Source organism: Syzygium oleosum, unplaced genomic scaffold, assembly GCF_021117445.2.
Source record: "Syzygium oleosum isolate NSW1041296 unplaced genomic scaffold, Sole_v2.1 Sole_v2.09, whole genome shotgun sequence".
Lineage (NCBI taxonomy): Eukaryota > Viridiplantae > Streptophyta > Magnoliopsida > Myrtales > Myrtaceae > Syzygium > Syzygium oleosum.
In genome coordinates this window covers 12137999-12163033 of record NW_026607493.1, presented here as the reverse complement: position 1 = coordinate 12163033, position 25035 = coordinate 12137999, and the positions used below count along the sequence as shown (strand labels likewise).

Below are 25035 nucleotides of genomic sequence, written 5' to 3'. Positions count from 1 at the left end.
TACACAGAGAACAGGTTATAACGGATCGATCTTTTAGATGATTTCTTTCTTTGTAGTATTTTGAATGTCAACGGAAGGAAGAACGATTCGAGGTCATGAAAGCATGGGTTCATTTTCGAGTGAAGATGCCACGTTGCAAATTAAATCTCGTCATCTCAAAATGTATTCCGGAACTTTCAAGGCGTTTTACACGTGATTTGAGAGTCTTAGAGTTTTGCACATTTGAGCACGTGGAACACAAGTGCCAATTGGGGACAACTCTTCCCGATGTGGAGCAGCATCTCGTTGATCGAATGAATTTCTATCTACCTTTAAAAGAGTGTCTCGTAGACAATAATAGTTTGATGTTAGTGCTCATAACCAAAATCTGAAAGGAGCGCTTCTGTTGTCTGGGTAGGTGTGAGAATTAGGGATTTGGGGGTGAGAACATTAGCAAAACATAGTTTTGACTTACAGTTGCACTTAAAAAGGTGGGTGAAGTACACCTTAATTTCACTTCTGACACGAGATAATATATATCTATTACATATTATTTAATTTCTTTCGAAACGATGATAATAGAGAAGCCACTACTACCCCCATGCAGTGCAGTCGTGACTCATCATGACCCGTGCACGAAACCACTGCTCGAGCCGCATCAAAACTAACAATTCACCTCGCGCCACGTCGCCCATGCGAAAGCTCTCCTGTTTGGGCACACGAAATGAAATGGGTCGACCAAACATATCTGGGGGGCGTCGCTTTGGATGTGGTGGGGGGAATGGAATGGAATGGAATGGCCGAAACAGCACGCAACATGGTTTTTTGATCAGTTTTTTTCGCACGGCGTCAATTAGAGTTTAACATAACTGAAAAATCACGGGCAATTTGAGTTAGAGGTTTATAAAATTTTCTAAAAAAAAAAATAAAGAAGAAAAAGGCTTTGGCAAAGGGATATTATGAGGAAACAGGTGATGGTGATGGGATGATTGGTGGACGAGAATTCACGAGAAACAAGAAAATATCAATGGAGGGGAAGGGAGGAAGACGAAGGAGGAGAGAACAACAGTGACAAAAAGGCAAAGATGGGTTTGGTGTTTCGTTCCCTTTGCTGGGATCGTCCGTAACATCTTTTATTAAAGTAAAAAAGACATCGGACGAAGCCGCCTCCCCTCCTTCCCCTTCCTTATCATAATATAATATCATCACGTTCGCCTCCCTCCTCCTCTTCTTCTTCTTCTTCTTTCTTCTTCTCCTTCTTCTCTCAGAGTGTCGAGCCCTTTCAGGTAAAGCCTCTCCCTTGCTGATGTGAAGATCCTTTCTCTCAATTGAATTGAATTTCCGGGCAATTGATTACTTTGGGGTTAGCTATTATTCCATTTATGGGAAGAAGGTTTCCTTCTCAGCTCCGCCTTCGCCGGATGCTGACTTGACGAGTGAGCTCAGCTCCACCGTATTTCCCTCTCTCTCTCTCTTTCTATATTCCGTCGATTCATTCCGCGCCTACTCCTTTGGAGTTCCATCTTCATCGCGGTGGGGGTGCTCCCTAGATTCCCTCTGGCCCTTACCTTTGCTCGCCCGATTCTGCTTCTGTCCCCATCTCCTTCCTTGCAGGTCTGAAGCAGCTTCATTAGCTCGGACGCCGTCCCGCTTTCTGACTCGTTGGTTGCTACGTTCGTTCCGGCATGTCGTGTTTATGTTGATGATGATGAATGCCGGAATTACAGACATGTTGACTCTCATTCATTCGCATGTTTCTATTTGATTGTGAATTTCTACCTCTCGAGGTCTGTTTCTACCAAGCCCCCTTAGGTAGCCTGAGCTTGTCCTCCACCCCCCCTCCCTCTCCCGCGTGAAGCAATTCGTGGCACAGGCTTGAACGCAGCAACATCTGAGAAAGACAACAATATGAATATCAGTCTTTTCCGCGTCCCAAATTATGCTCTAATTTGCTACTGTTGTTCTTCTTTGCAATTTGCTTGCCGACAGATTCTCACCTATACAGGCAGCTTGGTCGGAGTTATGGCTGGCGTCCTGGCGCAGTCGAGGAATGTACCAGCCATAGTGTCTGGCCCGAGGTATGGCAGCTCCAGTGGTTCTGCAAAGTCGAGGAGAGCTGTGAAAATGATGTCCGCTCTAAAAGCTCCCTGTATAAGGATGAGGGGCTTCTCCGGTCTGAGAGGATCCAACAGTTTGGACGGTTTGTTGAATACAAGCCCCGACTTTCACTCGAGGGTGGCAAATTCAATCTCCGTTCGCAGGGGGAAGGCAAGCCGCGGTGTAGTCAGGGCTATGTTCGAGCGCTTCACTGAGAAAGCGATCAAAGTCATTATGCTTGCTCAAGAGGAAGCGCGGAGGCTGGGTCACAATTTCGTGGGGACCGAGCAGATTCTTCTGGGTCTTATCGGTGAAGGCACTGGCATTGCTGCTAAAGTTCTCAAGTCGATGGGGATCAATTTGAAAGATGCTCGCGTTGAGGTTGAAAAAATAATTGGGAGGGGAAGCGGATTTGTTGCTGTGGAGATTCCTTTCACTCCACGTGCAAAGCGAGTCTTGGAACTGTCACTGGAAGAAGCTCGACAGCTAGGTATGATATTTCTCCTCTTTGATGCTTTACAATTGTCTATCTACTCCTAGGGTATTCCCCCCACTCAATATTGCATATTTCCTGACGTATATCTTGTACTAACTAACTAGTAAAATTTGCCTCTCTTGAATCCTAAGGCCATAACTACATTGGGTCTGAGCACTTGCTTCTTGGATTGCTTCGTGAGGGTGAGGGTGTGGCTGCTCGTGTTCTTGAGAACATGGGTGCTGATCCTAGCAACATTCGCACTCAGGCAAGCTAGCATTATGTGCTTATTCTTTTGATATTATGACAATATTGCATGCTGTGAGTATTTGCAAGGGCGAGATACTGATATATCCTGAAAATAGGTCATTAGGATGGTGGGTGAGAGCACCGAGGCTGTTGGTGCTGGTGTTGGTGGAGGAAGTAGTGGCAACAAAATGCCAACGCTTGAGGAGTATGGAACCAATTTGACTAAGATGGCAGAGGAGGTGATTCTTTGGTCATCATTTTGTTATTCCGTCTATCCAAGTGATTATATTGCTCTGCTATTCTTAAGCTTCTTTTACATATTTTCTAGGGCAAATTGGATCCCGTTGTTGGAAGGCAGCCGCAAATAGAACGAGTTGTCCAAATTCTTGGTCGCCGGACCAAAAATAATCCCTGCCTTATCGGAGAACCTGGAGTTGGGAAGACTGCAATTGCTGAAGGTCTTGCTCAGCGTATTGCGAGTGGTGATGTCCCTGAAACAATCGAAGGGAAGAAGGTATGCAAATGGTTTACTCTTTCACAATGGTGTTGCATTGCTGTTAACCATCGCCCCTTGTGGGTTTTAGAGTCAGGTTTCAATGAGCTTGAGCAGAGCACAACTGGGAAAGTGCTATAGAATTGACAATGTTGAATCTGTCCCGTCACATCATGCTCTCTATCTGATTTTGTTCTACATTGTTTGAATCCAACAATGAGTGAGCCGGGCATAGTCCTTAGCTCTTTGCAACCATAAATTGACAAAGGTTTATCTATGATTGCGATTCAGGTCATTACCTTGGACATGGGTCTTCTAGTTGCTGGGACAAAGTATCGTGGAGAGTTTGAAGAGAGATTGAAGAAGCTAATGGAGGAAATTAAACAGAGTGATGAAATTATACTCTTCATTGATGAGGTGCATACTCTTATCGGAGCAGGGGCAGCAGAGGGGGCTATTGATGCTGCAAATATCCTAAAGCCTGCTCTTGCACGAGGTGAACTGCAGGTAAGTTGCATTGATATGTGGCTTTTGGTTGTGCAAACTTTTGGCTATCTGGCTCTAAGTCTGCTGTGGATTGGTTATCCTGATGAAGATAATTGAGAGGTTAGGTCCACTGCTGGAGTCCCGCAGCTTTAGACTGTGCAAAGAGCATGTTCATTGGCTTTTTAAAAAAATTTCACACATGTGGACGACTATTTGCATGCAATATATATGCAAATTGCTAAGCACCTCCTGTATGATCCTGATCAAGAGTGGGTCCTCTGGAAGGACATGTGCCCCCAGAGCTCTGTTTTAACCTCTTTGCATCCTACTCTACCACTTTCTTCCGTGTATGCACGCAAGCTAAAGAAGCCTTTGAAGCAAAAATTTCCTCACCTAAGGGAATGTCCAATGCCTTCAAAACTCCCTCCTGGGCGCTGTGGCTCTCATCCCAAAAAACTAGTCACCCTCTGTTATTTCGAGATTTGTGGGGCAAAGGATAGGTTTTCCCTGCAAAGTTGGAGATGAACCTTACCCAGGCCTGTCTTGTGGGTGGGCGGGTATACAAGGCAGTCAAAACTAGTCAAAACTTCCAACTGACTATAATAAACTTGGATGGCTTGCCTTTCTTGGTGTAGCTTTCACCCTCTTGTGTTTGATGACGGTGAATTAGTTTGCGGAAACTGCTTTTCTGGTCTTGGGTACCATGTGTTGTAAATAATCTTGAGAAAATGGACAAGATGGCTTTCTCTTCTGTCGTAAGGAGCTTTTCTATGCCAAGTCGACCACTGTCCTTTACTCTCTTTTATGGAGTGTTATGAATCTTCTTTTCCTTGATTTGAATAATGATTATAGCGAGAGAATAGCAGTTAGCCCACAGCAAAGTCGGTTTTCAATGCATTCACCTTGGTTAATGTTATTCAATCACAATGGTGCAGTGTATTGGGGCTACCACACTGGATGAATACAGGAAGCACGTTGAAAAGGACCCAGCCTTAGAAAGACGTTTCCAGCCTGTCAAAGTTCCTGAGCCGACAGTGGATGAAACTATTCTGATTCTGAAGGGACTTAGAGAGAGATATGAGATCCATCACAAGCTGCGTTACACTGATGAAGCCTTAGTATCTGCTGCTCATCTCTCTTACCAGTACATAAGGTATGAAGCTCTGAAATGTGTTTCCTTGCTGGATTTACCTGATGCCTTACCATAATTTTGGGAAGCTCTTTGGTTTTTTTTTATCTTAGAATCATTATTGTTCAATCTGTGGTTGAATCATATCGATGGGAAATTGCTGGTTTATGCATTTGTTCAATTTTGAATCTTAATTGAGCTTGTCTCGTGTCTTGATTCTTCAGAGTGAATGTGTGTTAATTCCACAGACAATTTGAATTTGGGGTTTTCAGTTCCTTTGTGAAGAATTCTGTCCAAGTCATTCAATTCATTGAGCCGTTGGAGTATATATTATGCATATGGCTAGTTTGATTAGCTTAAGTATCTTCTTCTGTATGGATACGCTGCATGATACCAATTGCATTGTTATTTACTAAGTTGAAACATAATTTTATGCTGTACTTTTTTTTTTTTTATGCTGTGCTTTCACTCTGTTCTTCAGTGACCGTTTTCTGCCTGACAAAGCCATTGATTTAGTTGATGAGGCGGGTTCTCGGGTTCGGCTTCGTCATGCACAGGTATGAGCTCTCACTTTGTTTATACACAGCCTGATATGTCTTCCACGCATAGTCTCGTCTTTAATGTGATTACATTTATGTAGCTCCCTGAGGAGGCCAGAGAGCTTGAGAAAGAACTCCGGCAGATCACAAAGGAGAAGAATGAGTCTGTTCGCAGTCAGGATTTTGAGAAGGTATGGAATTTTTCCTTTCCGTGCTCGCCTTTGAATTACTCTCAAGTTTGGAGTGTTATGCATGTTATACTTCATAGAAGGAAGTCATTGATAGTTCCTTTTTCCATTTTTTCTTGAGGATTACTGTACTGCACTTGATTTACATTTGCTGTCACTTGGTTTTGCACCAAGGTCAATTTGCAATTTGAGTTTAGAGCAGTATCATCACATTGACCATTTTGTCTTTCAAAATTTTGTGTTTGTTATTTTGCTGGCATCATGTATTATTTAATTAAGAAGCAATGATACACTCCGACGACTGAAGCCAAAAAACAACCGAATATGACTCAATGGCAATATATGTAATCAACGGCAACTTAAGAGGGTGTTTCTTTATCGTCTCACATTCGAAACCTTTTTCGGCTGAAAAAATGGGAGAAACATTCACTTTCCTTTCACTAACAAACTCTGCATGTATGCAGGCTGGAGAGTTACGTGATCGAGAAATGGATCTTAAGGCACAGATATCTGCACTGGTTGACAAAGGCAAAGAGATGAGCAAGGCTGAGACTGAGGCTGGGGACGTTGGTCCTGTTGTTACTGAAGTGGACATTCAGCACATTGTTTCTGCTTGGACTGGCATTCCTGTAGAGAAAGTGTCAAGTGATGAGTCAGATCGCCTCCTCAAAATGGAAGAGACCCTGCACAAGCGAGTCATTGGACAGGACGAAGCAGTTAAAGCCATTAGCCGTGCCATCAGGCGTGCTCGTGTTGGACTCAAGAACCCTAATCGACCGATTGCCAGTTTCATCTTTTCTGGCCCAACTGGTGTTGGGAAGTCAGAACTGGCAAAAGCACTAGCGGCTTACTACTTTGGATCTGAAGAGGCCATGATCCGACTTGACATGAGTGAGTTCATGGAGAGACACACAGTCTCCAAGCTAATTGGTTCCCCCCCTGGTTATGTTGGATATACAGAAGGTGGCCAGCTCACTGAAGCTGTTCGTCGGCGTCCTTACACAGTGGTTTTGTTTGACGAGATCGAGAAGGCCCATCCGGATGTCTTCAACATGATGCTTCAAATTCTTGAGGACGGAAGATTGACAGATAGCAAGGGGAGAACTGTTGATTTCAAGAATACACTTCTCATAATGACGTCTAATGTTGGGAGCAGTGTAATAGAGAAGGGAGGCCGCAGGATAGGATTTGATCTTGATTATGATGAGAAGGATAGCAGTTACAACCGAATCAAGAGCCTAGTGACAGAGGAGCTGAAGCAATATTTCCGGCCAGAGTTCTTGAATAGATTAGATGAAATGATAGTGTTCCGTCAGCTTACTAAGTTGGAGGTGAAGGATATCGCCGACATCATGCTTAAGGAGGTGTTTGAGCGGCTGAAAGCAAAGGAGATTGAACTTCAAGTGACGGAGAGATTTAGGGACATGGTGGTGGAGGAAGGCTACAATCCAAGCTATGGTGCAAGACCTCTGAGGAGAGCAATAATGAGACTACTGGAGGACTGTATGGCCGAGAAAATGCTTTCCGGAGAGATCAAAGAGGGTGATTCCGTCATTGTGGATGTTGATTCTGATAAAAAGGTAACGGTGCTCAACGGAAGCAGCGGTGCTCCAGAAGCTAGTTTCTCTACGCCATGAAAAGTCTACCGATATCAAAGCCCGGTTGTCTTCGAAGGGGCCGTCGAGGCCGGTGGTGAAAACTTAGTCCGTGGATAATTTGGTTGGTATTCGAGCTTGTAATTTTTTTTGGGACGACAGCAAGTAGCGCACCAACAGCTTTTAGATGCGCACTGCTGGACGGTGGTGGATAGGCAAGACCTGGAGTACAGCAAAAAGTCAGAAAGATGTTCGTTTAAAACTCAGTTCTAATAAATGATATGTGATGGTTGACAATTAGCAGGCGTGAAAACGGCCAGTCGAAATGATGTCTAAGGTTATAGACATTTATAGCGTATCTGTAGAACCATATGTCAGTTTCTACGGTCTCTTGGTCTTTTTGGTTCTTTTTTTCACTCATACAACAAGTTCATGAATGTATTCCTCCTCCCTTGTTCCTGTACCATTACTAGCAGAAAGACTCTTGCAATGCCTACTTTTAGTTTTGTTCATTTCTTATTTTTACCCTAGAAACTAATTTCGTGTATATTTCCTTTTTGTATATCATAGGAGCAGGCAATATCTTTTTATTTTATCGTATGCCCCAATTGATAGTGTACGAAATTAAAACATATTATCCACTTAATGGATCTCTGTGATTGACTTTTTTTCTTCAAATGATGGATAAAAAAGAAAACTCTTGATATGTACATGCTAAACGATTCGTATTGCATAAAATCGCGAGATCAAAATTCCCGTATCCAACTTGTTTGATATATAATGATAGGCGTAGACACGGGTTGCATGTACGCAAGAAATTGAAAGATCAAACAAAATTACTTTATGCAAAATACTATCGATATATTGTTTGTACAAAAAAAAACATCTAGAAGGGGAAAAATATTGGAAGATTTGATTTTTTTTTTGGTAAAAGGACCACCGACGTAGGATCGTAAATGTCCAATTTTTAATATTAAAAACACGTGCGAGGTCAACTAATGTATGAGTATACGGATTCGTTCGATGGACCACACTACGGAAAAGAAGATAACGATTGAGAGTATGTATAGGTTTAGGCGACGGCGTCGTTTCGTAATCGCAACAAAGGGAAGGGGAGGGGAGGGAAGGGAAGGGACGACACCGCCTCGCGTCCGAGGGTCATTATCATCAAATAATATATCAAATCCTCAAAAGCTCAAGTCGTCGTCTCCTTCTTCGTTTCTCCTTCTCCTCCTCCTTCTTCTTCCTTCTATCTTCTCTCTGCTGCTGCCGCTTTCGTTTCTTCAGCTCCCTCCCTCCCTCCCTCCCCATCTCCTCCTCCGTCTTCTCAGTCGAGCGCTTCAGGTAAAGCCCTCTGCAACTGCGGGTTCTCTTTGTGTTATCTTATCCTCCTCTCCCTTTCTAGCTGTCGCGATGCTGTCTATGCACGCGCGCTTTTGTCTTTAGGGCTTCTCATCTTCGATTCGATTTCGTAACTCTCCAATGCTATTCGATTCTTTCTTGCGATTCCCTTTTTCCTTTCCTCTTCTTTCGATTGGATATCGAATTCCCTCGTTTATTGCTTGCTTAGTTCTTTCGTTTCACCTGAAATGGGCTGGCTCTCATCTCGCCATTTTTCTTGGATGATGAGTGAGCTCAGCTCGAGTATGCTGGGGGTGCTGAATTTGATGTGTTAATTACTCGTTAGCTCGCTCGATTATCGATTTCTTTCTGGAGCCCCTTTTACGAGGAAGCCCGACCTTGCCCTCCCTCGCTCTTCCAAACGAAGAAAATTGTGCACGAGCACGCGCATGTTAATATACGAGAAAGACGACAGTTCTTGAATTTCAGCCTTTTGTTCTCGCGTTTCTGCCGTACTTTGCATACTGACACTTCATCGCCTGTGCAGACGCCTTTGCTCGGAGTCATGGCTGGGGTCCTGGCGCAGTCAACTAATGTACCGGCAATAGTGCCTGGCCAGAGGTACGGCAGCCCCAGTGGTTCCGCAAAGTCGAGGAGGAGTGTGAAAATGATGTCCGCCCTAACAGCTCCCGGCATAAGGATGAGGGGCTTCTCTGGTCTGAGAGGATCCAACAGCTTGGACAACTTGCTGAATTCAAGCCCTGATTTTCACTCTAGGGTGGCAAGTTCGATCTCCTTTCGCAGGGGGAAGGCAAGCCGTGGTGTAGCCAGGGCCATGTTTGAGCGCTTTACCGAGAAAGCGATCAAAGTCATCATGCTTGCCCAAGAGGAAGCGCGGAGACTGGGTCACAATTTCGTGGGGACGGAGCAAATTCTTCTGGGTCTTATCGGCGAAGGCACTGGCATTGCTGCTAAAGTTCTCAAGTCGATGGGGATCAATTTAAAAGATGCGCGTGTTGAGGTTGAAAAAATAATTGGGAGGGGAAGCGGATTTGTTGCCGTGGAGATTCCTTTCACTCCACGCGCAAAGCGCGTCTTGGAACTTTCACTGGAGGAAGCTCGACAACTAGGTATACTATTCAGTGTTGTTACTACTTTTATAGTATTCTGCCCAATCAATGTTGAATATTTCCCCTCGTATATCATGTACTAACCTTACTTGAATATTAAGGCCATAACTACATTGGGTCCGAGCACTTGCTTCTTGGACTGCTTCGCGAGGGTGAGGGTGTAGCTGCTCGTGTTCTCGAGAACTTGGGTGCTGATCCTAGCAACATTCGCACGCAGGCAAGTGAGCATTCCATGCTTCTTTTTTTTATTGATATTATGACAATATCGATTGATGTGGGTATTTGCAAGAGCGAGACACTGATATGTCATTGATATGTCCTGTAAATAGGTCATTAGGATGGTGGGCGAGAGCACTGAGGCTGTTGGTGCTGGTGTTGGTGGAGGGAGTAGTGGCAATAAGATGCCAACGCTTGAGGAGTATGGAACCAACTTGACTAAGCTGGCAGAGGAGGTAATTATTTGTTTTTCATTTTTTTTTATTTAACTATTCAGTAATAATATGGCTCTGTTCTCGAGAAGGGAGTATTGTTAAGTTTCTTTCCCATCTTTTGTAGGGAAAATTGGATCCCGTTGTTGGAAGGCAGCAGCAAATAGAACGTGTTGTCCAGATTCTTGGTCGCAGAACCAAAAATAATCCTTGCCTTATCGGAGAACCTGGTGTTGGGAAGACTGCTATTGCTGAAGGTCTTGCTCAGCGTATTGCAAGTGGTGACGTTCCTGAAACAATTGAAGGGAAAAAGGTAAGCTAATTATTCATTTCTCACTCGCAATGGTGTTGTATTGTCGTTAACCATTAGTTCTCTTGGAAGAGTTAAAGTACTGACATTGTTACTTCTAAACCTACATTTTTGGAGTAGGAATGTGAAGCGCCTAAGATTCTCTTGTACCCTTTATTTTGTTCTGTCACTGTTGAAGCATCTTCTAGCTCATGTTGCATCAGATGTCTTCAGAAGCGTTGAGAAGATAGCTCATAACCTGCACTTACTCTTCACAATGAGATCAACTTTTAGGAGCGATAAATAGTTATGTCATTTTTTGACCCAAAAAAAAAACAGTTAGGTGTTTCGATGACATCACAATTGACGGATGGATTCTTGGAGATGGTAATGTCTAGCACTTGAGAAATTGGATTGTAAACAAGCTTTGTACTTCTGCATGCTTATTCTCATGGATATTTTAATGGTCATGTTAAATCGTCTAATTGCACTAGTATACTTCAGCGTTCTATGCTTGTTGGTTGGTGTAGTGTAGTGAGTTGTGGATAGTTTTATAACGATTCAATCGGTTGGAAGCCAATACTGAGTCTTACGAATTCAATATTGTGGGAAGTAATGATATGAATGCTAGGATTTGAAGGATAATCAAATGCTAGAAGTGCTTTTCTTGAAGTTCATGCACATTATGTTCTCTCTTTGTCTATAATGTTGGAAATTATGATTAATATTGCATCCTTTTGTGTCCTTATTCTTTAGAATGGTCTTATTTAAACGAAAAAAGAAAAAACTATGCTTTATGCATTTTATTTGCCTGAATGACTAAACCATATTGTTTGCCCATAATGTACTATAGAATAAAATTTGTTGAATCTATCCTGTCTCACCATACTCATCGTTTGCTTTTGTCGACAATTTCTGGGTCAAGTAATGACTGAGCTAGGTATAGTCCTTATCTCTTTGCAACTGTGAATTGACAAAAGTTCATCTGTGTGACTTAGGTCATTACCCTGGACATGGGTCTTCTAGTTGCTGGAACAAAGTATCGTGGAGAGTTTGAAGAGAGATTGAAGAAGCTAATGGAGGAAATTAAACAGAGTGATGAAATAATACTCTTCATTGATGAGGTGCATACTTTAATTGGGGCAGGGGCAGCAGAGGGGGCCATTGATGCCGCCAACATTCTGAAACCTGCTCTTGCACGGGGTGAACTGCAGGTAATTTGCATTGACATGTGGATTGCTATATATCTTTAGTGTGCTTGCAGTTGGTGGTTCTGGGAAAGACTGTCGAGAGCTTAGGTTGACTGCTGTGCTCATGAGCTGTAGATTGGGCTGAGAACACATAATATTTGGCTTCTTAAAACTTTTAAACATGTGGACAATTTTCATGCTTATTTATGCAATTTGCTAGATATACCTTCTGTATGTTCCCGATTAAGAACCTGTCATCTGAAAGGACATATGCCACCACGGATCTTTTTTTTCCCCTTACTTCCTTTGAACCACATTCCTGTTGCTGCTATGTTCCATTTCATGCAAGCTAAGGAAGATTTGGAAGCAATAAATTCTTCGCCAAAATGACTGTGCCATTGCTTTCCTTCAAGAGTCCTTCCTGGGGCCATTGCACTCATCCTGAAAACCTCTTCATCCTCCATTTTCTTGCGAAGTGTGGGGAAATGCTTGAGTCTCTGCAAAACTATAGATGAACCGACCTTACTCCGCCCTATTCAGTGGGTGGGTATACAAGGCAGTCAAAACTTCTGACCAACTCTATAAACTTGGATGGCTTCACTTGTTTGCTTCTTTAACTTGCCCCTCTTTTAATATGTAATGATGAATAACAATTGCCACAATTGCTTTTCTGGTCTTGTGAGCCTCACGTTGTTGACTGTATTATCATTTTCCTTTCATATCATCAATGTGGCTGGGTTTACCTATGTTCGACATAATCTTGAGAAAGTGGACAAGTTGCCTATTTATTTTTCTCTGAGGAGCTAATCCATGCCAAGTTGACTACTCTCCTAGACTTTCTTTAAAGTAGTGTTATATATCTGCTTTTCCTCGATGCAAGTTTCAGCAAGAGAATTAATTATTTCATTGGTCAGTCAATCCTTGCTTTCTCCTTGGTCAGAGCTTTCTCCATAGATAAATGTCATAGTTATTCAAATTCCATTGGTTCAGTGTATTGGGGCCACCACCCTGGATGAATATAGGAAGCACATTGAGAAGGACCCAGCATTAGAAAGACGTTTCCAGCCAGTCAAAGTTCCCGAACCAACAGTGGATGAAACTATTCAGATTTTGAAGGGACTCCGTGAGAGATATGAGATCCATCACAAGCTGCGTTACACTGATGAAGCCTTAGTAGCTGCTGCACAGCTCTCTTACCAGTATATTAGGTATGAAGCCCCAAAATGCATATACTTTGTTTGTATTTACTCATTCTAAGTCAAGCTCGATATGTTTTACAATGGGCTAATTTGACGTCTCACCACTATTTCGTGGAGCTCTTTGGTTTTTACCTGAAACTTATTGTTGTTTAATCTGTGTTAGTCATATGGATAGGGAATTGCCTCTTTATTTGTTTGTTCAAATACTGAGGATCTTAATTGCCATAGCCTTTTGTCTAGATATTTCAGAGTGAATCCGTGTTAATTCCACAGACTTGAATTTGGGGTTTCGGTTGCCTCTCTGAAGGTTCTTCTAATCCATTTATTGTGCCATGGGAAAAAATGCCATAAGTAGATCTAGTTTCAGGAGTGCTTAAGCTAGTATCTTTTTCTTCATGGCTACAATACATGATAGCGATTTGCATTGTTATCCACTTGGTCAAGACATACTTACTCGTCCTGCTTTCCTCTGTGCTTCAGTGACCGTTTTCTGCCAGACAAAGCCATTGATTTGATTGATGAAGCAGGTTCACGGGTTCGACTTCGTCATGCGCAGGTATGAGCTCTTAATCTGTTTATAGTGTAGTCTGATATGTCTTCCACACATTGTCTTGTTGGTTGATGCGGTCCCTTTCTAATAGCTCCCTGAGGAGGCCAGAGAGCTTGAGAAAGAACTCAGGCAGATCACGAAGGAGAAGAATGAGTCTGTTCGCAGTCAGGATTTTGAGAAGGTATGGAATTTTTCCTTTCCGTGCTTGCCTTTGAAGTATTCTCAAGTTTGGAGTGTTATGCTTGTCATGAGGTGTGATGTGGTGATACTATTCCTTTTTGTTGGAATTACTGTATTGCATTTGATCAGAGTGAGGTGATATGATTGCTGTTGTTAGATTTCCCGCATTGCATTTGATCCCCATCTGCTTGTCTTGTTTTGAATTCGAACTTGGAGCAGATTTATCAGCCATTTTCTCTCTCAAAATTTCTTGTGTCGTTTATGGTTTGTTTTTGCCCCGCTATGTGTTGTTTAGATAAGAAGCTCCATATGTATATTTCTTGAACAGGCTGGGGAGTTACGTGATCGGGAAATGGATCTGAAGGCACAGATAACCGCACTGATAGACAAAGGCAAGGAGATGAGCAAGGCTGAAACTGAGGCTGGGGATGTTGGTCCAGTCGTTACAGAAGTGGACATTCAGCACATTGTCTCTTCTTGGACTGGAATTCCTGTAGAGAAAGTGTCAAGTGATGAGTCAGATCGCCTCCTCAAAATGGAAGAGACGCTACACAAACGAGTCATTGGACAGGACGAAGCAGTTAAAGCCATTAGCCGTGCCATCAGGCGTGCTCGTGTTGGACTCAAGAACCCTAATCGGCCGATCGCCAGTTTCATCTTTTCTGGTCCAACAGGTGTTGGGAAGTCAGAACTCGCAAAAGCACTAGCAGCTTACTACTTTGGATCTGAAGAGGCCATGATTCGACTTGACATGAGTGAGTTCATGGAAAGGCACACAGTGTCCAAGCTAATTGGTTCCCCACCCGGTTATGTTGGATATACAGAGGGTGGCCAGCTCACTGAAGCTGTTCGTCGACGTCCGTACACAGTGGTTCTGTTTGACGAGATTGAGAAGGCCCACCCGGACGTCTTCAACATGATGCTTCAAATTCTTGAGGATGGAAGATTGACGGATAGCAAGGGGAGAACTGTTGATTTCAAGAATACACTTCTCATAATGACGTCTAATGTTGGGAGCAGTGTCATAGAGAAGGGAGGCCGCAGGATAGGATTTGATCTTGATTATGATGAGAAGGATAGCAGTTACAACCGTATTAAGAGCCTAGTAACGGAGGAGCTGAAGCAATATTTCAGGCCAGAGTTCCTGAACAGATTAGATGAAATGATAGTCTTCCGGCAGCTCACTAAGTTGGAGGTGAAGGAAATCGCAGACATCATGCTTAAGGAAGTGTTTGAAAGGCTGAAAGCGAAGGAGATTGAACTTCAAGTGACGGAGAGATTTAGGGACCGGGTGGTGGATGAAGGCTACAATCCAAGCTATGGCGCAAGGCCTCTGAGAAGAGCTATAATGAGATTATTGGAGGACAGTATGGCTGAGAAAATGCTTGCCAGGGAGATCAAAGAGGGCGATTCTGTTATCGTCGATGTCGACTCTGATGGGAATGTAACTGTGCTCAATGGAAGCAGCGGTGCTCCGGAGCCATTAGCTGAAGCAATTTCCGTGTGAATGGGGCAACCTCTTCATGCAACGTCTGCTTAGATGCGAAGGGAGTCCCTTGTATTTGAGGTGGCTAATGTGGCCAGTGGTGAAAGCGTCGTGATTTAGCTCAGCAAGTAGCGTCAACAGCTTTTAGATGTGGACTGCTTGGCAACGAATAATTTGGTATTTGCAAATTTGTGTTACAGGGAAGTCGAGATATGCTTTGTTTTAGTTAGTTCTATTGATGATTTATGATAATTAACGATAGCAAGCAGTTTACTTCCACGACTGAGCAAATGTTGGGATTTTCCTTTTGGAGTCACCAAACAATTTCCGGTCTTGGGCCAACAAAAAAAGAAGGGTTATCTTGTGGACTGAATACATTTTGTCAACGACATTATACCTTTTTCGTTGGTTATTTCCTAGGCCGTACTTTTCATTGAGAGAAATATGAAATACCAAAAATACGTGTTGTTTCGTTTCTCATTGACTGATAACTCGTAGATTACAATGTTCTTGATCCACTCTCCGAATATTTATTACCTATCGAGCAACCGCAATAACAACCTGACAGTTTGTCCTGATGCATAAGATGAGAACAAGCTTCATGCACGAGAACGTGGAGAGTAGCTCCGGCAGACGGGCATAAATTATGGGGTAAGCTTAGTACGGGAATGAAGAGAATATGAATGGTGCAACTCTCACTGATCAAGGTCATAGAGGAGAGCATTGACGTCAGATGCCGATGTAGGAGGGTGGTGGTCAGTGAGTTTGCGAGATGCTTCCCAAAGTTGGTGTTCTATTCCAAGTTTCCGCAGCTCCCGTAAACCACGCTCAACTGCCTCACAAAGGAATCTACTCAGTTATGACATTAAATTGTCGATATCATTCTCGATCCTGACTAAAATGAAAACCACGATGCTGTGTTATGGCAGTGCATCTGTTCTTTTCTTCGCTATAAAGATCCGAAGACGTTACTCATATTTTTTCTAGCTCATACCACCAGACAAAGAGCGCCTAGCTCAGACACAGACATTCATGAGATATCAGCAAAACCATATACCTCACCTCCTACGACAGGATGTCATGGATAGATGCATCTCTTATTGGTCTGTCCTTCTGTTCGCATTTGGAAGTGCTTTTGAACTTAATAAAAAGTTGCAATAGTGAGGTGGTCCCAACCACATCAAAACCCTTTTTATTTTCCGCGTGGGAAAAAAAAAAAGAAAAGGGAAAAGTAATCAACCTTTTGAATGTATAAAATGCATATTCAAAATTCAGCTTTCAGTTCTATACTGTCACGGGAACTTTTCGTCCTCACCAAGCTTGATTTAACCTTACAAGTAAAGTGGGTTATAGAGAAGAAAGGAGGGGAGTTGCCTACCTTCCACGGCATCATGCGGACTTGGTGTCTGCCCACTCAAGCCGATCAAAGATTGAAGCCTTTCTCTGGCAATGTCTTCTTCAATATGGTGCACCACAGCTCTTGTCCAGAAGTATGTCAACCAAGCCTACACGTCGTTTTAAGTTTAGAAGACAACAGGGATGGTGAGTTTACAGAACATGTGCTTACCATCCTCTCTGTTAAGTTCTGTAACAAGTCAATTGACTAGGCTTGTCTACCTAGCTTCTGGTTTTAGACAACTCAAGGCTCATGGATGCACATCAGCATTCATGCTCGCAATAATCACAACTGAAGAACACGAAGGATGAAACGACATTGTCACATAGAATGACGCTAGAGCTGACCTGTTTGAAAAGAATATCTTCAGCCTCCTCGTTGCTTAGTTCTGTAGAATGACAGCTTAAAGCAAGTTAGGACAAGAATTGTGCTCAACAGTTCCTGACATATATCTCGTGCTTGCATCTCAGAAGTCATAGTCTAAACGGAAGGCCAGGCATTGCAAAAGGCGTCTACTGGTGAAACTGCACCCTAAAATTCTTTATCCCCCAAAAAAGTGGAACAAAATTGACTACTTTGTTTCCTTCAGATTTTTTTAGCTCTTGTTGAAAAGGTGATGGCGAATGTCGTAACTCAACGAAGATTCCCTCTTACCAAATGTATCGATGAATTTGAGATCACCATGAAATCTGAAATCTGAAATACAAAAAATAAGAGGAATGAGACAGTCTAGGGTGGATATCAGCACGTATATAAAACACTCGTATAAATCTCTGAGAGTGGCATGTAAACAGATTTTGCATGTGCATTATCTCAAACTTGCGACTTCAATGTGCATATGAGAAATCGAGCTAAAGGAAGTAGACAATGATCGTTGATGCAATGAAAATTAGAAGAAAACCTAGTAAAACTACTGCACGACATACCTGAGGTGGACTGCCTAACCAAATCGGAACGGCTTTGAGCCATTGCTAGAATGACGGCTTCTTCAACCTACAAGAAGTGCAATGCAAGAGAAACATATGATCAACTTCTCAAGTAACTGTTCTGTTTGTTAAAACAAATGAAACAGAAATATGTATCCAATTTAAAAAGTCAAGAGGACCTTCAAAGAAGATAACTCCTTCAGCCCGGCTTCAACCAAGAGCATGCTCTCGATATATCCTTCAACCGTTAAATCACTTGTATCCTTAACGAGTTTTCTTTTATCTGGATTGTTGCCGCCTGCTTCACATCAAAGAAAAAGAAGTTAAGACTAAATGCAAGTGTGCAAGTAAGTGGAATGTCATATAAGACCAAAAGCTACTAATATTAGTACTGTAACCTGCACACCAGGACTCTTCCTTAGCCTTCACTCCAGCAGAAATGACCATTTCGAATGGAAGCGGAGCTAGAGATGACCAATACTCATGTCTCGATTGTGCTATATCAGTACAAATGCCTGTAAGGAGATAAACAAGAAGTCAAATTCCGCGCCTCAAGAAAGTTCAAACATGCGAGAACCAATTAAACATCTTTACCAATTTTTATGGTAAATACACCTGTTAAATTGATGAAGACAAACTTTACCAGATAAATGTGATTGATTTACTCGTCCAGCTACAAGAATCTGGGACATTTCTGAAGTCAAGGGATAAAGGAAATTCGTTTCATCGTGTAGAAAACTGACAGCTCATGGATTCATTTTCCTCCTTCAGTTTTGCTTTTAACTTATACTTTGATAAAACCGTGTGATTGAACTTCCCATTCAAGTCAACCAAAAAGAAATGTAAATACAAATGCGCAAACCATGTTCAAAAATCAAAGTAAAGAGAATCTGCAAAGATTATTACCATGTTCTACAGCTAAACCCCAATATCGAGCGAGCCAACATCTTTTCAAGACAACTTCCTCCTGAGATGGGAAACAGATTAGCAGAATATTCAATTTTTATTCTAGTTCAGAAGTCTTCCATGCATACCTTCTCATCCTGCGTCAAAACCATTCTATGTACTATTGTGTGTAGATCATTTACTTCAGAATTTGCCTCCTGAAGTAGGGCAATAGCTGCTTCTCTATCTTTTGTCAAGTTCTAGTCATAGTCGAGGCACAAAAACAAACTCAGAAAGATGCCAACAGTTAGCATATTTCACATCATATATGGACGTGCTTTACCTCTATTCTCAAACGAAGAGCTTCTATTTCCTTTTCTTTTTCATTCTTTAGAAGAATCTGTAACAAGAATATAAGTTCTTTACAAACTTCGGGCTCTAAAATCGAAGAAACCTTGAGAATCAACAATTCTACATGTACTTCTTAATTCACCTCTCTTTCACGCAAGATTTCTTCTCTTCTGCCATAGATCAAAACAACGATCAGATCATTACCAAATGATGTTTCAAAGAATTTGTCACTTAAAAAATCCACAAATTTACCTCCGTGAAAATTCATCATCAAGGGATAGACCTTGTCCAAGTTTGGCAACCTGTATACGTAGATGTGGCATCACAGTACGCAAAAACTTCTGTGCAGCCTACCAGGCTACAGTAGCATAATGGAATTTCCCCCCACTAACAGCACAGATATTTCATTTGACATATAAACAAGCTGACCCGTAGTAGTGAAGTGGCTTGCTATCACTGATGATCAAAATAAGCAAGTTGAAAGACTGCACTCTGAGCTCACGTGACTGCAATGCACTTATCATCAATTTCTATGCAAACCAACCCATTTCCAACTTCATTTTTCAACTTGCTAAAAAGTATGGCTACGTGATTCCCACGACATGATGGCAAACTTGCCGTTTGAATTCTCGAATGTTTCATTCCATTATTGTATATCTTCTCAAGAAATTTGCTCCTCAAAACAAAGAACCAGCTAAGTCAGTAAACAGGACCTTGTTGCATGTTAAGTATGATTCGAATTTCCTAGCAATTGCTAGCGTGTTTTGTCTTTCCCACTGACAACTGAGTAATAGTACTACAGGTGAAGCAGCATTGGCATTCTTTAATTAAATGAAGCTGTTCAATATGCTATAGTCACTAAGACAGGTCTTTGGTAGCATAAAATTATTGATTCGGTAAATATGTCAATCTAATGGTGTCAGCTCCCTTCATTAAACAGTCACTCTGGTGCAACAGTTATGAATAAGAGCTGGCAAAAAGCTACTGACACCTACCGGTGCTATGTAAAAGAATAAGAAGTATGAGCAGTCAATCTGACTGACCTGTTTTTCAAGCTCCCTGGCTCTAGCCTCTGCTTTGCTGCACCTCTCTTCAGATTGTTGAAGCTGCATGGAGATGCTAAACTCTTGAAAAAAAAGAGTGTAACAAGATAATAATGCTATTGTTTCAGACTTCAAGCAAATGCACCTTCTCCCATAGCGAGTAATTTTCTCCTTGTAGCATATCAAGCTGTACAAGTGAAGTCTCAGTCAGTTTCATTTAGCTTATGCTAAGGTTTGGATTGTGCAAGTGAATGCATGATTTGGGATTGTCCTGAAAACCTATTCTTGAAATATATCACGGCAGAGAGGGAGGGGAGTTGTTCAATATACTTCATCATGGAGTGCAGAAACTTCGTGCTTGTTCCCAGTGTCTTGTCGGGTATTGAGAGGAATTCTGCATGATTATCCACAAAAAATTCAGGTGACCTGATAAGTCACGATCACAAGAGAGGCTCCTGACAACTGAGAGCAAAGTCTACAAGGATCAGCAAAAATTACTGAGGTGCCAGACGATAGGAATCATGAAAAATTGACAGTACTGAAAATAAATTTAGGTGCTTCTAAAAGAAATAAGAGTTCACACTACTGTAAGTCCTCCCCTCTCAGATGTAAAGATAGTGTTTACGACTGTAATACATATGAAAGACACTAAAAAGAATAGGTCACGCTAGAAATACATACTCCACAGAAACTATAAGAATCTTCACCTTTCTGCTCTTGCTTTTCTCTTAGGAGGTTGGCTAGGAGGTACAGGAACTAGTGTTTTGATTGGTGACGCCAAAGCTGTTGAAGCCGGCGATTTGGAGTGAATGGTCTGAGAGTACCTTTTGGAGTTCCTACCTTGCTGATTTAGATAACCAATAATCCTATGAGCCTTATAGTCTTATAATTAAGCAGTGTTCTAAACAAAAAAATCATAATACTCAACATCGAAAGATTACGGGTTGCGCAGAGAAAATTCATCAACTTATGAATGAATAAGCCTTGAGCTTATATTTGGAAGATCGGGTGAGCAATATCAAAAAACTTTCTTCGAATCTTGAGCTTCCGTTTTTTTCTATCTGATCACATGCTAATGCTGCCATAATAATCTAGAGGCAAATAGCGACAGCAACCAGTACCGCAGGTGAAGGAGACCGCTCGGTTGTGGTAGCAGGAGTCGAGTGTAATCTCCCAACAGCATTCGAGACATTACTGTTGCTGTTTTGGGGAAAGGAATAAGAAGAAGTAAAAGGAGACCCAAATTCAAAGTCATCATGATCTTCATCTTCAGTACTATCAGCAGCCCTCTTCATCATGGCAGCCGCCAAAAATTGCGAGGCAGCCTGGACATTTGGACGACGATTAAAAGTGGAAGCCGGCGACATCCCCGGCAACGATGATCCATTGCTGTTCCCATGGGCATAGTTCGAGTAAAAGGGGCGATCCTGATCCATCTGCATGCCAGTGGTTCCGTTTAGCAGAGGGATAGATCATAGAATCATAATAAGGACTTCTGACTTCCGACTCGTTGCATTAAATTGATGTATATCTCGGAGAGAAGACTCTGTAAAAACGCAAGGTAGCAAACTAAATTCATTGGACTGATTCAAAGGATGTTACTGAGTCCTTGGTCATATTCCGTGTTCTGTAAGAACATTGACAATCTTCCCAGCGGAGTTTCCTTGGGCATTTCAGTCAGGACTCGGGCATTAATAGAGTTAAGACCGTATAAATGTATGAAGAATCATTTGGACACGACAGCAGACTTCTTGAGAAGATTAATATACGTCATATGTCGTGATCACAAAGGTGTCAAACTTCAGGTGATATATATCGATTAGTTTATGATGTCTTGTGTGCTAAAGCAAATGTAACTGTTGAGAAGCCATGTCAACCTTTCCTCACATTGTCCATGACTGAGTCTTCCTCTTACAAGCAACCACTAAGATGAGATCATCGAATCTGGCCGGGTTGGCTCACCGGAAAACATGTGTAAAATAATTTTTAGAGTCGGGTTTATGACTTGACACCCTTTCTTCTAGATTCCACCCAAATTAGCTTTGCGTTTGGGTCCACCGTTTTGCCTAGCTCATGACAAGGTCTAGTGTTTTTTTTTTTTTGGTCGAAGACAAGGTCTAGTTACAACCTTCCTAGGATGATTTTCTCGTACAGAGGAAGATCCGATGATTGATTGGATGATCTCAACTACACTTTAGACTATAACAAAAATGATAATTGAGAAACTCAGAATTTATGAAAAAGTTACGAGACATAGAACCTCTTTTTTAAACAGAAAAGGTAAATTAAAAACTAATTTTTTTAATGAGATAATGTCACTTTCTGATTAATCAGTAACTATAATAGTTGGGCTGGTAAAATGATTCCTAGGAACGCGACTAGTTTAACTAGGTTGGCAAGGCTTGGTCGCATTTTGACAAACCTCAAACTCTACTTCCATCGGATACTAGTTCAATTTTTCACAAGCAAATGGAAAAAAAAAAAAAAATGGTATGCTCGGGCAAGTGAAATGCACAAGCAATGCAAGTACATGGAGAAGCAAAAATCATAGGTGTCAGTTCAATGAAATGTCAATAGCTATTGTGTCATATATACCAACATTTGTTTATCAGACTTGATTAACACTATATAGTCTCTCTCTTTTTTTTTTAGACTATTGTCTTATATATATATATATATGTAGATGCCTTTTGTTACAGTTTATCTTCCTTACAGAAAATGGAATGAAAATCTTGTGCTGCTCTCTCTCTGTAACACCAAAGCTCGTCAGCGCATGTGACGAAACTCAAATTTTGCTGGTACTCCTCCCTGAGCGCTGGCCAAAAAAAGCCCAGCCCCATCATCCCCTTCCCCTTCTTCCTCCTCTTCCCTCTTCCCCTCGCCTGTCATCTCCCACTCCAGAAGAAACCCTAGGCTCTAGCTCTAGCTCCAGTCTCGCTCTCCCCACACCACCCACGACCACGGCCCCAACCCCCAACTGGCACTGGCGGAGACACTTGTCTGTCCGGACCCAACAACGCTAATAACAAAGGAAGAAATGGCAGACCACCCACAAGCTGCGACGGAGGGGCAACAACAGATGAATGGTGATAGGGCCCTCACTCTGGCCGACACCATCGGTGCCAAGCGGCAGAGGAGGCCCAGCGTCCGATTAGGCGACCTCGGCGGCGACCTCACCTTCGACTCCCACGTGCGAAGGAAGCCTCACTCCTCCGCCGCCGCCGCCGCCGCCGCCGCCGCCTCCTCAGGTAACCTCAGTAGATCCTCCAAGACTCGTCCTTTGTTCAATTTGAGCTCCGACCACCACCACCACCACCACCACCAAACCCTTGAGGATAACGACAAAATCGACAACTTGGATTCCGTCGCCATTGGGAGCTGGAAAGTCAAGGACTCCAAGAAGCGTGCCTCCAATGCCACCAAGAGGGTTCGCTCCAATTGGGTTCCCAAGGTCACTGATGAAGGCGGCGGCGAAGTAGAGGTGGAGAAGTATAGTGGTGGGGAAGATTTTGACGATGGGTATAATGATTTCGATATCGAAAATTTGGAGAGTCCCGTCAACGAGCAGAGCCCGGTACACTCTTTGGAGAATTTGGGTGTGGATAGCCATGGAAATGAGAGGGATATGCTGTATAGGAGACCTGGTAGGGGTAGGAGTAGGGACCACCATGACGCGGTTGAGTTGTCGGGTCCCTCGGACACCGATTTGAGGGATAGGGATGGAAGGTGTGGAGAGGATGGGGTGAAGATTTGGCTTAATGGGTTAGGACTAGGACGGTATGCACCTGTTTTCGAGGTTCATGAAGTGGATGACGAGGTTTTGCCTATGTTGACGTTGGAGGATTTGAAAGATATGGGGATCAATGCAGTCGGTTCCAGAAGGAAAATGTACTGTGCCATTCAGAAGCTAAGCAAGGGATTTTCGTAATGCCTTTTTCTGTTGGTTTTGAGAAATCCTCAGACATGGTAATGTGAGCTTTCATGTCTGTAACAGCTTTTAGCTTTTAGTATGTTCAAGCCTGGTAGCAAGTTTTAAAAAAGTTTATCGTTTGCTCGCCCTTCTTTATTCATGCTTTATAATTTGCCAAATTCTGTTTGTTGCAGTTTTCTTGTATGTACTTCCTTGACTGCAATACTGAAGTAGGCTGGAAACTACTGTTGAAGTTGGTGAGAGAAATTTTTGCTCTTCTTCCAACTATGAAGTAGGAAGAAAAAGAACAAATTTATGCACATTCTTTTAAGCCGGCATATATTGAATTTGACTGTGGTGCTTGTACTAGCTGATGCTCAGAAAACATTTTATTTGGTCGATCTTGGAATAAGTAAATTATGATTTTGCAGCACTTCACATATATTGAATGCTATCGACCTTGTATCAGATTTGCAAGTAATTCCAAAGTGTACAAAGAAAATATATCTTTGCTTCCTTTGTTGTTGGATGGTTTGCATTCCAGTTGCTTTTCTTCACTACGGTATCGAGGTTGTGTTCAGTTAACTGACTTTTGCAAAGTATAGGACAAGCCGGCATGTGACAACAAGAAGGAGATCGTCCTAGTTGTTTAAGTTCTCATACTATTTTGCATGGTCTTGTTCTTACGCGAACATATAAGCAGAGAAGCGATCTGTTTGTTGAAACTGATTGGCACTGTTGGAATGTCATGACCTCACAGCATCAAATATCAGGGAGAGATTTCTTAATAGAGTGTGGCACTTTAGCATACAAGCGCACGGGAGTATGAATAAGATAAGCGTCGCCATTCTCTTGTTGTTGATGCTTCATTACAGGAACTTAGTTGTCCCTTCTGTGGTAAGCAAGTGATTACAGGGAAGTTAGGACAGCTGTGACTGTGGAGGCTGGTGTAAACTCTTTATACACGAAATACAAGGAGTAGAAATTTGGTTTGTAGGGGGGAGAGTGGCAAGAGGCTGTAATGAGTAAGTGCGCAAGGTGTGTGATATTGGTTTATTCTTTGTGAGCAAATAGGTAAATGATGTTTAACTCGCACGATTCTGTAATCTTATTTATACACTTATTGCTCCTAACAGGTTTTGTGATCATGGTATTGGAATGCATGTCATTGATTTATTGGGATCAGGATCGAATGGAGGGATAAATATGAGGGTGTGTTGACCTCTCGTTGTTTCTTGTGTTTTGGTAGGCTCATCTTGTTAGTGTGAAATGGGTGGTATCCTTGACATTGCGTTGTCATTTTCGTTGCCGCTAATCTTTTTCCCATGCTCGGCATGTATGTAACTTTCTGACAAACCGAGATTGTCTTATTTATATCTAGCCTCTTTCTTGGCTTTTGGTTTATATTCGGACGGAGTTATTAGAGGAAAAGCCATGGATCAAAACTAGACGACAGGAGAGAGCTTTTCCAGCTGCTTGAACTGGCATTTTGATGGAAAAT

The 25035-nt window shown here is 42.3% G+C and overlaps 4 protein-coding genes across 6 annotated transcripts; 3 read left to right on the top strand and 1 right to left on the bottom strand.

The window, feature by feature from the left end:
- The first annotated feature begins 1123 nt into the window (after positions 1-1123).
- LOC115693096 (ATP-dependent Clp protease ATP-binding subunit ClpA homolog CD4B, chloroplastic-like) lies at positions 1124-7742 on the top strand. Of its 3 annotated transcripts, none has more exons than XM_030620070.2 (10): positions 1124-1265; positions 1985-2566; positions 2704-2819; positions 2917-3039; positions 3129-3314; positions 3585-3800; positions 4715-4932; positions 5390-5465; positions 5549-5638; positions 6100-7742. In XM_030620070.2, exons 2-10 carry the CDS (start codon positions 2002-2004, stop codon positions 7270-7272), a joined length of 2763 nt encoding a protein of 920 aa, XP_030475930.1. In that variant the 5' UTR covers positions 1124-1265; positions 1985-2001; the 3' UTR covers positions 7273-7742. The 3 variants fall into 3 exon arrangements, with proteins under 3 accessions (XP_030475930.1, XP_056170454.1, XP_056170455.1); XM_056314479.1 differs by having other exon boundaries at positions 1129-1265; positions 1969-2566; XM_056314480.1 differs by lacking the exon at positions 1124-1265 and adding an exon at positions 1313-1432 and having other exon boundaries at positions 1969-2566.
- A 740-nt stretch (positions 7743-8482) lies between these two features.
- On the top strand, positions 8483-15300 carry LOC115693087 (chaperone protein ClpC, chloroplastic). Its single transcript, XM_030620062.2, has 10 exons — positions 8483-8574; positions 9119-9701; positions 9803-9918; positions 10031-10153; positions 10257-10442; positions 11417-11632; positions 12599-12816; positions 13288-13363; positions 13449-13538; positions 13866-15300. The coding sequence occupies exons 2-10, from the start codon at positions 9137-9139 to the stop codon at positions 15042-15044; spliced, it is 2769 nt and encodes a 922-aa protein (XP_030475922.1). The 5' UTR covers positions 8483-8574; positions 9119-9136; the 3' UTR covers positions 15045-15300.
- A 173-nt stretch (positions 15301-15473) lies between these two features.
- On the bottom strand, positions 15474-21314 carry LOC115693181 (coiled-coil domain-containing protein SCD2-like). The gene is made up of 17 exons (XM_030620172.2): positions 20746-21314; positions 20332-20468; positions 19955-20018; positions 19770-19811; positions 19625-19687; positions 18834-18883; positions 18724-18751; positions 18574-18630; positions 18380-18490; positions 18252-18312; positions 17744-17860; positions 17525-17643; positions 17346-17412; positions 17074-17115; positions 16767-16807; positions 16402-16528; positions 15474-15855 (listed from the first exon to the last, which is right to left on the bottom strand). Exons 1-17 carry the CDS (start codon positions 21064-21066, stop codon positions 15719-15721), a joined length of 1584 nt encoding a protein of 527 aa, XP_030476032.2. The 5' UTR covers positions 21067-21314; the 3' UTR covers positions 15474-15718.
- Positions 21315-22344: 1030 nt separating this feature from the next.
- On the top strand, positions 22345-24713 carry LOC115693207 (uncharacterized). Its single transcript, XM_030620190.2, has 2 exons — positions 22345-23590; positions 23729-24713. Exon 1 carries the CDS (start codon positions 22662-22664, stop codon positions 23550-23552), a length of 891 nt encoding a protein of 296 aa, XP_030476050.1. The 5' UTR covers positions 22345-22661; the 3' UTR covers positions 23553-23590; positions 23729-24713.
- Positions 24714-25035: the final 322 nt, after the last annotated feature.

What these genes read in the sequence shown, in the direction of transcription:
- LOC115693096 (XM_030620070.2), top strand. Translation starts at nt 2,002, where the DNA reads ATGGCTGGCGTCCTGGCGCAGTCGAGGAATGTACCAGCCATAGTGTCT. An exon ending in GGAAGAAGCTCGACAGCTAG is followed by an intron (nt 2,567 to 2,703) that starts GTATGATATTTC and finishes TTGAATCCTAAG; the next exon opens with GCCATAACTACATTGGGTCT. An exon ending in TTCGGCTTCGTCATGCACAG is followed by an intron (nt 5,466 to 5,548) that starts GTATGAGCTCTC and finishes ACATTTATGTAG; the next exon opens with CTCCCTGAGGAGGCCAGAGA.
- LOC115693087 (XM_030620062.2), top strand. Translation starts at nt 9,137, where the DNA reads ATGGCTGGGGTCCTGGCGCAGTCAACTAATGTACCGGCAATAGTGCCT. An exon ending in TTCGACTTCGTCATGCGCAG is followed by an intron (nt 13,364 to 13,448) that starts GTATGAGCTCTT and finishes CCTTTCTAATAG; the next exon opens with CTCCCTGAGGAGGCCAGAGA. An exon ending in GCAGTCAGGATTTTGAGAAG is followed by an intron (nt 13,539 to 13,865) that starts GTATGGAATTTT and finishes TTTCTTGAACAG; the next exon opens with GCTGGGGAGTTACGTGATCG.
- LOC115693181 (XM_030620172.2), bottom strand. Translation starts at nt 21,066, where the DNA reads ATGCAGATGGATCAGGATCGCCCCTTTTACTCGAACTATGCCCATGGG. An exon ending in CAAATTCATCGATACATTTG is followed by an intron (nt 16,808 to 17,073) that starts GTAAGAGGGAAT and finishes GTCATTCTACAG; the next exon opens with AACTAAGCAACGAGGAGGCT. An exon ending in AAGATATTCTTTTCAAACAG is followed by an intron (nt 16,529 to 16,766) that starts GTCAGCTCTAGC and finishes AACGACGTGTAG; the next exon opens with GCTTGGTTGACATACTTCTG.
- LOC115693207 (XM_030620190.2), top strand. Translation starts at nt 22,662, where the DNA reads ATGGCAGACCACCCACAAGCTGCGACGGAGGGGCAACAACAGATGAAT.